This window comes from Acomys minous (assembly GCF_964271855.1).
Source record: "Acomys minous genome assembly, chromosome: 10".
Taxonomy (NCBI): domain Eukaryota; kingdom Metazoa; phylum Chordata; class Mammalia; order Rodentia; family Muridae; genus Acomys; species Acomys minous.
Genome location: NC_140491.1, coordinates 47,503,871 through 47,518,183, shown reverse-complemented (window position 1 = coordinate 47,518,183; position 14,313 = coordinate 47,503,871). Strand labels below are relative to the sequence as shown.

General features: G+C 51.2%; 1 protein-coding gene across 1 annotated transcript; it reads right to left on the bottom strand.

Moving 5' to 3' along the window:
* Positions 1-4,010: 4,010 nt before the first annotated feature.
* POLM (DNA polymerase mu) lies at positions 4,011-13,061 on the bottom strand (the record flags this gene model as incomplete). The annotated part of the gene is given in 12 exon segments (XM_084798717.1): positions 4,011-4,097; positions 4,499-4,582; positions 4,667-4,915; positions 5,016-5,118; positions 5,249-5,381; positions 6,626-6,680; positions 6,684-6,746; positions 10,048-10,119; positions 10,712-10,882; positions 11,018-11,116; positions 11,503-11,683; positions 12,591-13,061. Coding segments are annotated over 12 exon segments (1,485 nt in total). The 5' UTR covers positions 12,779-13,061.
* Between the last annotated feature and the right edge of the window lie 1,252 nt (positions 13,062-14,313).

Here is a 14,313-nt window from a genome sequence, read left to right as displayed (position 1 = left end):
CAGTGGTAAGAGCATCAGGGGACAGGAGAACAGGGCTGTGAAGCTACGGAGTCCCCAGCAGTCCTGGAAGGGCAGGCTGACCCTGGACAGACCCAGCAGCAGCACTTGAGGTAGGATTAGGTAGAAAAGACCAATTATTAGATACTGGTTCATTGATGTATTTAGTGAATTACTTAAAGCACTTCCTACTTGCCAAGCATGATTTTACTTACTGCCTGGAAACGAATGACCAGTGGTCAACACCAGGTCAACAGCCTGCCCACTGCCATGTAAGCTTCAGTAAAATCCTGCTTGCCCGCCCCACCTTGTGGATTTATTCTGTAAGATGAGAATACACACTGGCCCTGGCCTGGAACCCTCTCAGGAGCTGTCCTGGCCGCAGTCCCCTGGTGACATCACTCTTCCACACTCACTGGTGTCAGAGCGCTTATTAAAGAGCTTATTCCCGCACACTTCCAGGGCTCTGAAAATGAGGCAGCAAAAGGCAAACAAAAGGAAACGAGGTTCAAAGTCCCATAGAACTGTAAGGATCTCTTCCCTTCTCTCCCCTCCCCTTTCCTTCCCTTTTCCCCTTCTCTTCTTCCCTTCCCTTCCCCATCCCTCCTCTCCCCTTCCTTTCCCTAGACAAGATCTCACTCTGTAGCTCTGGCTGTCCTGAAACTCACTCTGGAGACGAGGCTTGGTCTACAACATGAGTCCAGGACTACACAGAGTCAAGGCTACACAGAGAAAGTTGGTCTCAAAAACCTGAAAAATAAAATAAACCTTCCTGCCTCTCCAGTGCTGGGATAAAAAGTGTTAAAAATATACCAATGTATTTTTTAATTAATTAACTTATTATTTTCTGAGACAGGGTCTGTCTGTCTGTGTAGCCTTGGCTGTCCTGGACCCACTTTGTAGACCAGGCTGGCCTCGAACTCACAGCAATCCACCTGCCTCTGCCTCCTGAGTGCTGGGATTAAAGGTGTGTGCCACCATGCCCGGCTGCTTTGGCATTTTTGGAATTTGTTGGGATAAAAGCATGCAGCACCAATGCCCAGAGATGTATTGTTTTAAAGACAGGGTCTGAAGTAACCCAAGTTGGTCTCAGGCTTACCTTTTGCCAAGAATAACTTTTTTTTTGTTTTGTTTTTCGAGACAGGGTTTCTCTGTGTAGCCTTGGCTGTCCTGGACTCTGTAGACCAGGCTGGCCTCGAACTCACAGAGCTCCACCTGCCTCTGCCTCCCGAGTGCTGGGATTATAGGCGTGTGCCACCACGCCCGGCAAGAATAACTTTTAATTGCATTTTGTTTGTTTTGTTTTGTTTCGTTTTGAGACAGGGTCTCACCATGTAGCTTCAGCTAGCCTGGAACTTGCTATGTAGACCAGGCTGACCTGGTACCCACAGAGATCTATAAAGGGGTGCATTGCCACGCCTGGCCCTGGCCAGTGTATTTTGTAGGCTGGTTAAAAGCACAGGGGCTAGAGCAAGCCATGTGGTTAAGAGCCTGTACTGCTATTGCAAAGAACTTGAGTCCAATTCCTAGCACTCAGGTCAGACAGTTCACAACTATCTGTGACTCAAGTTCCAGGAGATGTGATGTCCTCTTCTGGTCTCAACAGACACTGCATTCATGTGCACAAACCCACACTCATATACATATAGCTAAAAAATTAAAATATATATTCACACTACAGCATCTATCAAAATGTTTTGATACTTAGTAAAAAAAATAGTACTACCTAATATATGTAGAAAATACATTTTACAAATCTAACACTTTTTCATAGTGAAAACACTTACGGGCTAGGAATAAAAGGAAACATTGACCTCTGTTCTCTGGACACCATGGAGGAAGGTTATAACAGGCTAGGAAGCAGGAGGCTCCTCGCCTTACATCCTTTATGAAACATGGTCAAGTTGTCTGTCATTTCTGGTAAAGGCTATCCTCGACAAACAAACGGTGACGGCTAACATCAGACTTAACAATGAAGACCAAGATGAGAAACCGAGGTCCTCACACTCCCTACCTGTAGACAACACAGCACTGAGGTGCAAGCCAGGATGATAAGAAGGCATTTGGTTGGAAGGAGGAAGTACAATTGTTTCTGTGTGCAGATAGCATGGCTGCGTTTACAGAAAATCCCAGGACTCGAGCAGAAGAACAAGAAGTATATTTGCCAAGGTGGCGGGGACGCAAAAGTCAATTGTATTTCCACATACTGACAATGAGTAATCCGAAAATGAGATTAACAAAAATAAATCCCAGCCAATGCTGCATTTAATGAATAAGAAACATAGGCGGGTGTGGTGGCGCACGCCTTTAATCCCAGCACTCAGGAGGCAGAAGCAGGTGGATCACTGTGAGTTTGAGGCCAGCCTGTTCTACAGAGTGAGTCAAGGACAGCCAAGGCTACACAGAGAAACCCTGTCTTGAAAAACAAAACAAAACAAAAAAGAAGATACATGGGCTTTTCTCATCTTTGAGAGGGCTGCTGGGCTGGTTTTAAACATCAGGTCTTTTTTTTTTTTTTTAATTATGTATACAGTACTCTGCCTGCATGCTAAAAGAGGGCACCAGATCTCATCATAGATGGTTGTGAGCCACCATATAGTTGCTGGGAATTGAACTCAGGACCTTTGGAAGAGCAGTCAGTGCTCATAAAACTCTACTCCACAAGAATCCATTTTGCCGGGTATGCTGGCACACGCCTTTAATCCCAGCACTGGGGAGGCAGAGGCAGGCGGATCGCTGTGAGTTCGAGGCCAGCCTGGTCTACAGAGTGAGTCCAGGACAGCCAAGGACTACACAGAGACCCTGTCTTGAAAAACAAACAAAGAAAAAGAATCCATTTTATTGAATGTTAATCTTTAAAATACTTGTTAACACAGTGATTGATCTAGGAGGCCTTCGTCCACCAGGTCCTGAAGAAGTAGGTACAGTGGGCACTAAGTGGACAGTGAGGCAAGGAAGGGCCTTTTGAGCCCTTGGTGCATGGGGATACGGGGACACTGTGTGACGAGCCCACTTTAGTGCTTCTGGCTCCAGAGAAGGTGAAGGAGTTGGTCATACAGAGTCTGCAAAAAGGGACTGGAAGTGACCTCGTTAAGTGTATGTGGGGGTGGGGGTGTGGGTTGTAACTGGGGGAATCCAGCTGAGACTGCAGAAACACCCAGGGCCCGCATGAGGACCACAGGTTGAGAACTGATGCACAGCTGTCAAGAGTGGCAGAGTGACACATCTTTTCAGAGACAGGCACGGGGCACTTGCCCCTCACAGGCTCAGGATGGATAGGAAGAGCACTCAGCTGCTGACCACTGATCTTGCTTGGTATTGCTGCCAGGCTGGGCTGTACAGTCTCTGTCCTGGGAACCAGCCCTTCCTAGAATGCACTGCTGGGGCTGTGAGTACGCAGAGGATTGTGGGTGGGCAAGCCAGGCTCAGCCCAGGCTGGATTGTGGGAGAGGGACGTGAGGCCCTGATGCTAGAGCTGCGCTGCTTATGAAGTACAGTACAGGCTGGTACCCAGCTCTGCAGGTGGGGGTGTCCACCAACAGCCGCGGGACTGGACATTCCTGTCCTGGGCCACCTCCTTCTCCAGATACCTCAGCACAGCACTCAGTCAGGTTTCCTGCTTCTGTGTGGCACCTCCCAGCAGAATGATACTTCCCCTATCAGCTCAAGCCCAGGGCAGGGACATGTGCGTCTTTTGTGGCACGCTGAAGGGGGCACTCTGCAGCAGACACAGGAACCACAGCTGGACTGATGGAACGCTCACACCAGGATCAGAACCAGTTCCATGACGGATGGACTGCTCAGAGGCCCTGACCCCGAGGAGTGTGGAGGGTGAAAGCTGACCTGACTCGGGGTCACGCATTGCCAATGTCCCAGCATGTGAAAGCTCCATTTACACAGGTGAGGCCAGCGGGTGGAAACGCACCTTCTGCCCAGAAACACTCCCGAGTCAAGCATGAGGCAGCCCCTCACGTTTTTTGTGGATGGGCGGGTGTGGCGACCAGCAGGCGGGGTCAGGCATTTCTCTGCTCTGGAGGAAGGTACTTGAGTCCCAGAAGTCTGAAAATGTCTTCCTCAGAAGTGGCATGGAAAAATGTCTTCTGCAAAGAACAAGAACAATAGCAACAGGGTTGGAGAGATGGCTCAGAGGTTAAGAGCACCATGTGTTCTTCCTAAAGGTCCTGAGTTCAAATCCCAGCAACCACATGGTGGCTCATAACCACCTATAGTGAGATTTGGTACTCTCTTCTGGCCTACAGCATACATATGGGCAGAATGCTGTATAAATAATAAATAAATCTTAAAAAAAAAAAAAAAAAGAACAACAGCAACTTGGGCCCAGATCATGCCTTCATGCAGTGTAGCTGGTACCCAGGCCACATTACTGTACATAGAGTGGTTGGGATCATGACATGTTGCTTAGAGCGTGCATCACTTTAGAGACTGTGGACCAGATTCGGGTTATGGGAACTGTTTCTTACCCTAGTTCCTTGCAACTTACCCGCTCAGGATCAAACAGCCCATGGCTATTCAGCCACAGCCCCTTCTCTTGCCGGCTGAAACGCCGTAGCTCCCGCTCAAAAAGCTGGGGAGACAGGGAAAGGACAACTGCCCTTAGCTGGGCCGGCCCACCCCAGGCCCAGGCCCACCAAGGAACTTACAGACTTACCTGGGAGCCAGTCCAGCCGAGAAGAGCAAAGGGGTACTGGCTGTTGGGGGTGACCACAAGATCTACCCTCACAGCTCTCTTGGGGCTTGGGCAGGGATGCCGGGCCCCCTCTAAAGCTGCCTGTAGGGGTTGAGGCAAGGACAAGATGCAGAAGCTCCTCTCAAAAGCATCCATGGTGGAGTTCTGCCGGAGAAGGTGAGCGGAGTCTGCCAAGTGGCTGCGATGGTACTGGTGATACAGGACAAGACCCTGGGGGAGGGGAGGCAGGTGTGGCCCGGCGTGCTATGGCTCTAGGAGGGCAGAAGGCTGGTCAGGGGTCACTCTTGGGCAGAGCACTGGAGGCCCTCACCTGGCTCTGTAGGTAGCCCATCAGCCTGGGCAGCAGCCCCACTTCTTGGCCCTCCTCAGGGTGTGTGATAAGGAAGTCCACGTCATGACCTTGTAACTTCCCCCTGAAAGAGACAGTTTGGTTCTCTGGCCTCCACACAAAGCCATGTTCCCTTCAAGGGGTGTCTATCACTCAAGTCTCTACCTTAGGGAGGAGCCTAGAGTGTAGTCAGAAGGTATGGTGGGCCCTCTTACCTCCGGAAACCGCCGGTCAGTGTGACAGTGGCTCCGGGCACGGTCTGTCTCACGGCTGCCTCTACCAACTGCTGCAGAGCCTCAGCATCGGCTCGCCCAACTGGAGTGCTCAGGTCCTGGTAGTACTGGAGCCCTGTGGGGAGCACGGCCTGTCTTTCCCGAGGAGCCCCACTCCCAACCCCCCACCCCCAGTACACAGTAGCCATCACCACAGCTGAGGAGCTGTAGGAAAGGCAGAAGGATGGAGCCAGAGAGAGATCCTACAAATGCTTCACCTCTTTTAAACTTAAATACTTATTCTGAGATAATGGTAGATTCACATGCAGATGAAAAAAACAAGATCCCTGGTACACTTTACCTCACTCCCCCGCAAACATACTATCTTATAAAACTTCAGCAAGTGAGCTTGAGACCAGCATGGCCTATATATAGAGTTTCAGGCCAGCCAGGGCGACACACAGACCAGCTGGGGCAGAGAGTTTGTTTACCACAGGCCTTATAAAGCCCTAGGTCCAATCCCCAACACTACAGCAAAACAGCATGAGAGAACGAAGTTAACACAGGGCACGGGTGAGACACAGCTAGCCCTTTTAAGGTTTCAGAGTCTCCCTTAAATCAAAGGCAACCAAAAGGTGGTAAAAAGATGTGCTGAAGATAGGTCCTTTAGCCAAAGGGGCTCCACTGTGCCCTCCATGCTCAGTTAAGGAGGTTTAAGCCCAAGGAATGGTAACACCTTGCACACAGCAAGCTGCTGGCCATCAGTCTGCCCAGCCCCGGGGAGAGGCAACTGAGGCAGGCAGCACCCTGGGGAAGCCACTGGCAGGCCAAGGCACCCTTCAGCAGGGACTCCAGCCAGGACCACTAGCACCGCCAGGAGGCTGCTACACAGACGGAACATCTGCTCATCGCCCGCCGGCTTCCATGGGCACTCAGGAGTTTCGCGCTATCATTCCTCTGTGTTTCCCACAGAAAGTAGCCTCGACTCAAGAAGCCATGGTCACATACCGAGCAAATAGAGGAGTGGGCTCAAACCAGGCCCAACAAACCCAAGGTCTGTTATTTTCACTCATGGAGCCACAGGTACCACAAGACCACACACACCAGGCACTACATAGCCCAGACCAAGGCTGTCCCTAACCCGAACTGAAATCAAACAGGAAGAAACATGAGGCCCAGGCGCCGTGGCAATGCTATGACAACAATCAGTGAGAAAGGGCCATGGTGGACCGTGGCTACAGGGAGGAAGCCATAGGGAGCGCGCCTCATCGCGGCCAGGATCCCTCTGCAGCGGCTGGTCCTCGGAGTCAACGCATTCCATGTGAGGACTAAGGGCATCACTGTGTAGCTTCCAGGTCCAGGAGACGCTGGGAAGGTCACCTGCTTTCTGCTGCTGGGTCAGTCTCTGGGGCTGCTCTCTGAGCTCATCCAGGGTTCATAGTCCTTCCTGGTACCACCGGTTGGCAGTCTTCACCCCAACCCCGAAGACTTGGGTGAAGAGCTACGTGGAAAGAGGAAGAATGGCGAGTCAGGAGCAGCCCGCGGAAGATGCCCCTGAGAGGGTTGCCTTCACGCCCAGTGCCACAGGACAAGGACTCAGTCCTGGAGTCTAGCCTGCCCAACCACTCTCACAGGGGACTGAACCCACAAACCCAGAGAGTAGCCCTACTAATGACAGCATATTTCTGCTGCCCAACTGCCAAAAAACTTCAGTAAGCTCTCTTTGCCCCTTTATGAAGGTCTGTCTCCTTAACGCATAGGCTGAGCCTGCGCTTACGACAGAGCGAAGAGTTACCCTAATATGCAGGCTCACCAGGTTTTTCGTTCCCTGGGAAAACCTACCACACCTGCAGCTTATTTGTGCTTTCTTTTCTTTTCTTTCTTTCTTTCTTTTTTTTTTTTTTTTTTTGAGACAGGGTTTCTCTGTGTAGCCTTGGCTGTCCTGGACTCACTTTGTAGACCAGGCTGGCCTCGAACTCAGCAATCCACCAGCTTCTGCCTCCCAAGTGCTGGGATTAAAGGCGTGCGCCACCACGCCCAGCCCTTGTGCTTTCTTTTCGACAGCAAAAATAAGGAGGAGTGACCAAGGGTGGGGTCCACAGAAACACTGGAGGCCTGACCAGTGTCTCCACAGTGGGTGTGGAGAACTTGTTCTCAGGGGTTCAAATGCCAAATCCGTGGATCTCTGCAGTAAGCATGCTGCCTGCTTTGGGCCAACCACTCAAGAGACTCTCCTCAGGAATTTTACAATGAGACCAAGGACAGTCCCCACACAGCCCAAACGCTGCAGTGGCTATGTCTCCTAGCAGTGGAGGACACAGACGCGTGTCCAGAAGACGGAGGCCAGGTGCGGCCTGCACGCCTACAATCCCAGCACTCAGGAGACAGACGAAGAAAGACCTTGAATTCTAAGGCAGCCTTGAATTATAAGCAAGACCCTGACCACAAACCAACCAACCAGAACTGCCTTGTAGGAGAGCCGAGGCAAAAAGAGCTTTCTCAGCTCTCCCGTTCCAGGGCTTTCCTCAGCCCGGTTTCCCCTGACACTCTGAACTCCGTGTAAGATAGAGCACTGTCACTGCAATCAACAGAACCTGGCTTTCAAAATCTGGTACTAGCTGGGCGTGGTGGCGCACACCTTTAATACCAGCACTAGGGAGGCAGAGGCAGGCAGATCTCTGAGTTCCAGGCCAGCCAGGGCTGCACAGAGAAACCTGTCTCGAAAACAAAACAAAACAAAACATCTGATACCAGAGCTGTTGAGATGACTCAGCGGTTAAGCTCAGGTGGTAACTCATGCAGAGGGCCTGTGTTTAAAAACGAGCATCCCTGTCAGGTAGCTCACACCTGCCTATATCTCCCGGGGATCTGTCACCTGTGGCCACCTCACTCAGCACACGCTCATGCATGTATGTAATTTAAATAAATGTATAAAGAAACTGACATGATTTGAATGCAGCATAGCACTCTGGGAAGTGAAGGCAGGAGAAAGCCTCAGCTACAGTGTGTTCCAGCCTGGGCTGTGTGAGGGACGCGGTCCTTCGAACCAAACCCAGCCCTTGCAAGCTATTCTCTAACCTCCACGTGTGCGCCATAGTGTGCTTTCCCTCACGTAAACTATTTTTTAAATTAAATTTAAAAAATGAGTAAAATACTGAGATAACAACAATATTATTTCTTTTTAAAAGTGGGAGGGAGAGCCGGGCGTGGTGGCTCATGCCTTTAATCCCAGCACTCGGGAGGCAGAGGCAGGCGGATCGCTGTGAGTTCAAGGCCAGCCTGATCTACAAAGTGAGTCCAGGACAGCCAAGGCTACACAGAGAAAGCCTGTCTCGAAAAACCAAAAAAAAAAAAAAAAAAAAGTGGGAGGGAGGGCCTCATGCCTATAATCTCAGCACTTGGAAAGCAGAGACAGAGGGCTTGCTTTTAGTTTGAGGCCAGCCTCAGCTTCAGTCTGAGAAAGTCTCAATCCCCTACCCTGAAAAAAACAAACAAACTACACACACACACACACACACACACACACACACAGATTTCTAATTACTAAGATAATTTCCTGCTGGCATGGATGTTTCCTAGACTTTGGGGTGCCCAGGAGGCGGAGTGGAGAAGAGACACTGAGACACCTCCGACATTCTCCAGTGACTCCTCCTCTTCTGGCCAGGAACCCCTCATTGGGGCAGGGGCTGAGGGAGAAACCATTCCTTTACTTATGTCAACATCAAGGTCACCCCAGCTCAGGTACCATGTCTGATCTACCCAGCACGGCCACAGCCAGGTCTCTTGGCTGGAGGACTCTCTTCCAAGCCCTCCCTGCCCCTCTCACAGTATTCTGTTCTGTACAGTGTCCCACAGCACCCTCCCAGGAAGCCACAAATCCCAGGCCACAGACCTGGCAATCTCTAGCTACAAAAGGAGAGGCAGCCGGTGTCAGAGCAGATAGAAGCAAAGCACCTAGGTGGCCTCCGTATCATGTTAGCAGTGAGGAGGCGTAGGTATAAGTGCCTCATGGAGATAGGCAGGCCCACAGCACTGAGAAGGATGCCTCAGACCACAGAGGTGGAGCAATGCAAGGTGGTTGACTGTAGCATGTAGCATGGACAGGTGCAAACATGAGCTCACAGGCATACACACACACACACACACACACTCTCTCTCTCTCTGTCTCTCTATTGCACACATTTTGTTCAGTGTGCTCTTTATTTTTATTGTTGTTTCGGTTTTTGTTTTGATTTTTTTAAATGTATTTATTATATAGTAAGTGCTCTGCCTGCATGTACACCTACAGGCCAAAAGAGGTACCAGATCTCATTACAAATGGTTGTGAGCCACCATGTGGTTCCTGAGAATTGAACTCTGGATCTTTGGAAGAACAGCCAGGACTCTTAGCCTCTGAGCCATCTCTCCAGTCCTGGTTTTTGTTTTTTGAGACACAGTTTCTTTTTGTAGACTTGGCTATCCTGGGACTCACGGAGATCCACCTGCCTCAGCCTCCCGAGTGCTGGGAATAAAGGCATGCGCCACCACACCTGGCTCAGTGTGCTCTTTAATATGTATTCATGAAACCAGATGGTGCTCAGTGATGTAGAAATTTCCCTACACTCAAAACAGGCTCTGTCGGCATGTCTCCACTTGGCAGGCTGGTGCCTATCAGGTGTCAGTAACCCTGAGCTGGCCTTCCTTAGTAACCTTCCATGACCCCAGGGCTGAGTGAAAAGGCCTTTGCTGGCTGCTTGCTCATGATGCGGGCTGGGTTGTGCACCCCAGCCAGGGTCCCATCTGTCCCGTCCCCTGACACGCACCTTCATGGTCTGGTGCCTTTCTGAGCATCGGACTTGCTCCACCTCCTCACATGTTCCATGTTCCAGCAACTCCTGGGACGAGAGACAAAACACCACTCTGAGACCAAGGCAGTTCTGTCTGTACCCTTCAGAAAGGGGCTCTGTGGTGTGGGGAGAAAGAGACACTGTGCTGAGGGAGGTAACCAAAGCTGCACGGCACACAGCTGGGGTGCCAGGGGCTCCAGCCATAAAGCTCTCCAGGGCTGGAATTACAACGGCCCACGGGACCTGTGACATGGTCCACTCCTTTAGAAACATGAGTGACTTGATCTAAAAGCGGCTTTTGCCACTATGGGTTCTTGAAGAAAAAGTATCCAAAAGGCTGGTTCAAGGTCGGGTCCCCCCAAAGAGCATTTTAGGGTGCTTTCTTATATTACCCCAGACATCCAGGAACTACTAACGATGACACCAACGCCAGGACCAACCTCCACTAAACTTACTCATCCACCCTAGGGCAGGGGAAGAACTCAGGTACCAGGAATCTGTACCAAAGATGGCTTATGTGGCCGCACAGCAGCAGCCTGCACGAGCGCCTACTTCCAGGACTGGCAATGAACTAAATCCCCTGCTGTGCCATCAGGTCCAGGACTCCTTGCTCCACTGAGTCAGTGTGACCAGCACCTACCTGGACTACTCTAGAGGAATGTTCTCCAAAGTGAGGCAGCCCCTGCAGCTGGCTCAGCGATGTGACAGGGCAGGAAAGAGACTTGAGCACCGAGGCTGCTCCGGAGAAGGTGAGAAGACGGCCCTCGCTGCCTTCAAAACCTGCTGCCTCTGCCAGCGTCTCCAGGGCCTCCTGTGGGGAGGGCCCTCGGTTAAGGTACAAGATACCCTGCCTCCACCTTTTAGCTACTAATCAGCTGTATCCATGTCCCATTCTCCGGGGGTGGGGGTGGGGGTGGGGGAGGGCATCTGCTCAGATGCAGCTTACTGAGAGGAGAGTGTTGTGGTGTTTGAGAGGTGTGGGGCGCTGACAGGCATAAGCTGGCATCGTCACTGAGCTCGGGGACTCCTTCCTGGGTTCAGCTACCTGCAAAAGGGGAAGGCACAGGTCATCATGAGGCTGCAGGACTGGCATGTACGCTACCCCTGGGGACTGAGGTCTCAAAAGTCAGGCAACTTGCCTCCTGTCTCCTAGCAGCCTGGCCTCAGAGCATCTCAAGATCAGAACCCTACCAACTCAGTTCATCCTCAAGAACCCGCTAAGGAAGAAACTCCTAAAAATACTAAAAGTAAGTAGATCCCAAATGGTTAGACCAGAAGGTATGATGGTACAACACCCTGTACCCCCAAATCCCTGCTGTGGACTTTACTGGTTTCCCAGGGCCCTCTGCAGTCTAGGGAAAGCCCTCACTCCCCACCTCCTCCTGAGGACACAGAGGACCTGCCATCTGAGCTAGTCCTTTACTAGCTCACCTCCAGGCGGTGCCGGACCTCCTCAGGGACAGGCTGCCCAGCTGCCATGCTCTCGGTAAACCAGCTGATGTCCAGTAGAGCTGGCTGGGGGCAGCTTGGGAGACGAGCATCCATGCTCTCCCTCCAGCAGATGGCCTCCTTGGCTGTGGTCTGCTCCATCACCACATGTGTCACTTCTGAGCTGGGGGATAGGGAGAAGGAAACCCAGGGCCTCTTGTTCAGCTCCTAATCCCACAGCGCCCTCTGCACTTTGTCAGTCACCCTCTGCCTAAGAGAAAGGGGTGCCTTAGGGGCCAGGGCCAGGTGGCTCTGACCGCCACATTAATAGTTGTTTGGAGACTTGCTTTGTCGGCCAGGCTGACCTGGAACTCTAGCACCCTTGCACCAGAATTACAGGCAGCCATCACACTCCGCTAAGATTTTAAGACATGAGAGTCTTGCCCTGTTTATTCCAAATGCAGCAGGCAAACGCTTTCTAGGTGTCCTTGGGAAAGCTTGGTATCTATGTTTCTTTTACATTGGAGAAATCCAACCCAAACTATCTTGTCAGGCTGTTGTAAAAAAACGTAAAGCCATGTGCAATCCAAATTGTTATCTCCACTCTTTCAAGTGAGTCCGATGCATTATTTGGAGGGTGGGGAGAGAGGTGTTGGCAAAGAAGCTAGCCAATTACAAGGACACAGGCTCCAAGTTCCTTTATTATCCTCGATCTCAAAGTTACACCACTGCCCTGGTCATGTTCTCTACAGGAGCTGGTAGGTGACTTAAGCTCAAGACATCCTTGACCGCTGCCTCAATGGGAGGGAGGGAGGGCAGCTAGCAAACACTGCTCATCAAATACTCTTCCTTGTATGGCTCTTTAAGAAGAAGCCTCTCACCTGATAGCATCCTTTCAAAAAGAGTTAACTCCGGGTTGGGGAACTGTACCGCAACTGCCAAGTACCAACTGGCTTGGAACTGGCTGTCACAGGCATCTGCACGCCCTCTCCCGATCTGGGCCACAGTTAGGTCCATACACTGGGGTGACGGGCATAATTATACCAGCCCACCTCGAGGCGGGCACCCTACCACCATCGGGAGCCGCACACCTGTAGGCATCTAGGATGCGGAAACCTTTGGACCGCGCCAGGCGCGTGAGGAAGGCCCGGCGGCTGCGGCCCATGCGCGGCTCGGCCAGGTAGATGGCCACACTCGGGAAGAGCGCCGTCGGCGGCGCGGAGGAGGCAATGGTGCTGTGTGGGGACCCGGCTCGCGCTCGCCGTCGCTTCGGAAGCATCTGGGCACAGACACAGGAGGCACGGAAAGCCGCGGAACTAGAAAGCCGAGGTCTGGGAAGAAGGCGGAGGGAGAGCGAGGAAACCTGCGGGGAGAGGAAGTGGTGTCTGGTTCGCAGAGGAGGGTAGGAGGGCTCTATGCAAATAATGCCCTCTGGGATGGTTTAGGCTCCTCCCTGGGGCCCCAGATTTATGCAAATAACTACTCCCCCGGAAATCCCCGTTGGCTTTGCAGACCCTGGAGGAAGAAGCCTGGGACCGTGGGCGTGGCTTCACCTGGGCGGGCATTTTCCTTCCTTCGGGGACGGGGTCTCGGCCTTCTCTCCCCAGTCCCGCCCCCCGAGGGCGGCGTCTCGGTTATCCCTAGACCACAGGCGAACTGCTGGCCCACCCCTCAGCTGCCTGTGCTGGTGACGCGGTGCCTGCGCGGCATCCCCTGGGTATGCAAAGAGCACAGATTTCATGCTGGTGGTGCATGAAAATGTTTTCCAGTCCAACGGCATTAGGACAGCTGGCCGTCCATTTGGAAAAACAGAAATTGGGCACGTCACTGCTTAACATCAAGTAGAACAAACATTCAAATCTGAAAAAGAAACCAAAACTGTACTGGCAGAAATTTTATTTTTAAAAATGTTTACTAGATTTATTTAATTTTATGTGTATATGTGTTTTGCTTGCATGTGTAGCTGCATACTACATGCATGCCTAGTGCCCACCGAGGGAGAAGGTCTCATATCCCTGGAATTAAAGTATGAGCCCCTGCCCCTGTAAATGCTGGGAACTTAATTCAGGTCCTCTGTAAGAGCAACAAGTGCTAAGCTATCTCTCTAGTCCCTTAAAAATAAAAACAAGGCTGGTCGTGGTGGTGCATGCCTTTAATCCCAACACTCAGGAGCAGGGCAGGTGGATCACTGTGAGTTCGAGGTCAGCCTGGTCTACAAAGGGAATCTAGGACAGCCAAGGCTACACCAGAGAAACCCTGCCTCAAAAAACCTAAATAAATAAATAAATAAATAAATAAATAACTACAACTACAACACCAACAACAACAAAAACATGTGCTTGATTGTTTTGCCTGAATGTGTATGTGTGTGTGTGTGTGTGTGTGTGCGCGCGTGCCACGTGTATGCCTGGTGCCGGTAGAAATCAGAAGAGAGTGTTGGATCTCCTTGAACTGGAGTTAGGCATGGTTGGGAACCGAAGGCCCTCTGCAAAGTCAGCAAATGCTTTCAGCTGATGAGCCATCTCTCTCTCTAGCCCCACTGGAATATTTTTGTGATCTACAAATAAAAATAACTTGGTAACACTGGAGGAAAAGAATAGCAAGTGCCAGAGAAACCCTGTCTTGAATAACCAACAACAACCAAAAAAAAAAAAAAAAGAGAGAGAAAAAAGAAAGAAAGAAGGAAAGAATAGCAAGTGAAACCTCATGTAAATTTAAAATTTGTCCTGGCAAGGTGGTATCCTGTGGGGCCAGGGAGCCAGAGGGTGGGAAAGCAGGCCTGAGGTTGAGGTGTGTCCAAACCCAAAAAATCTT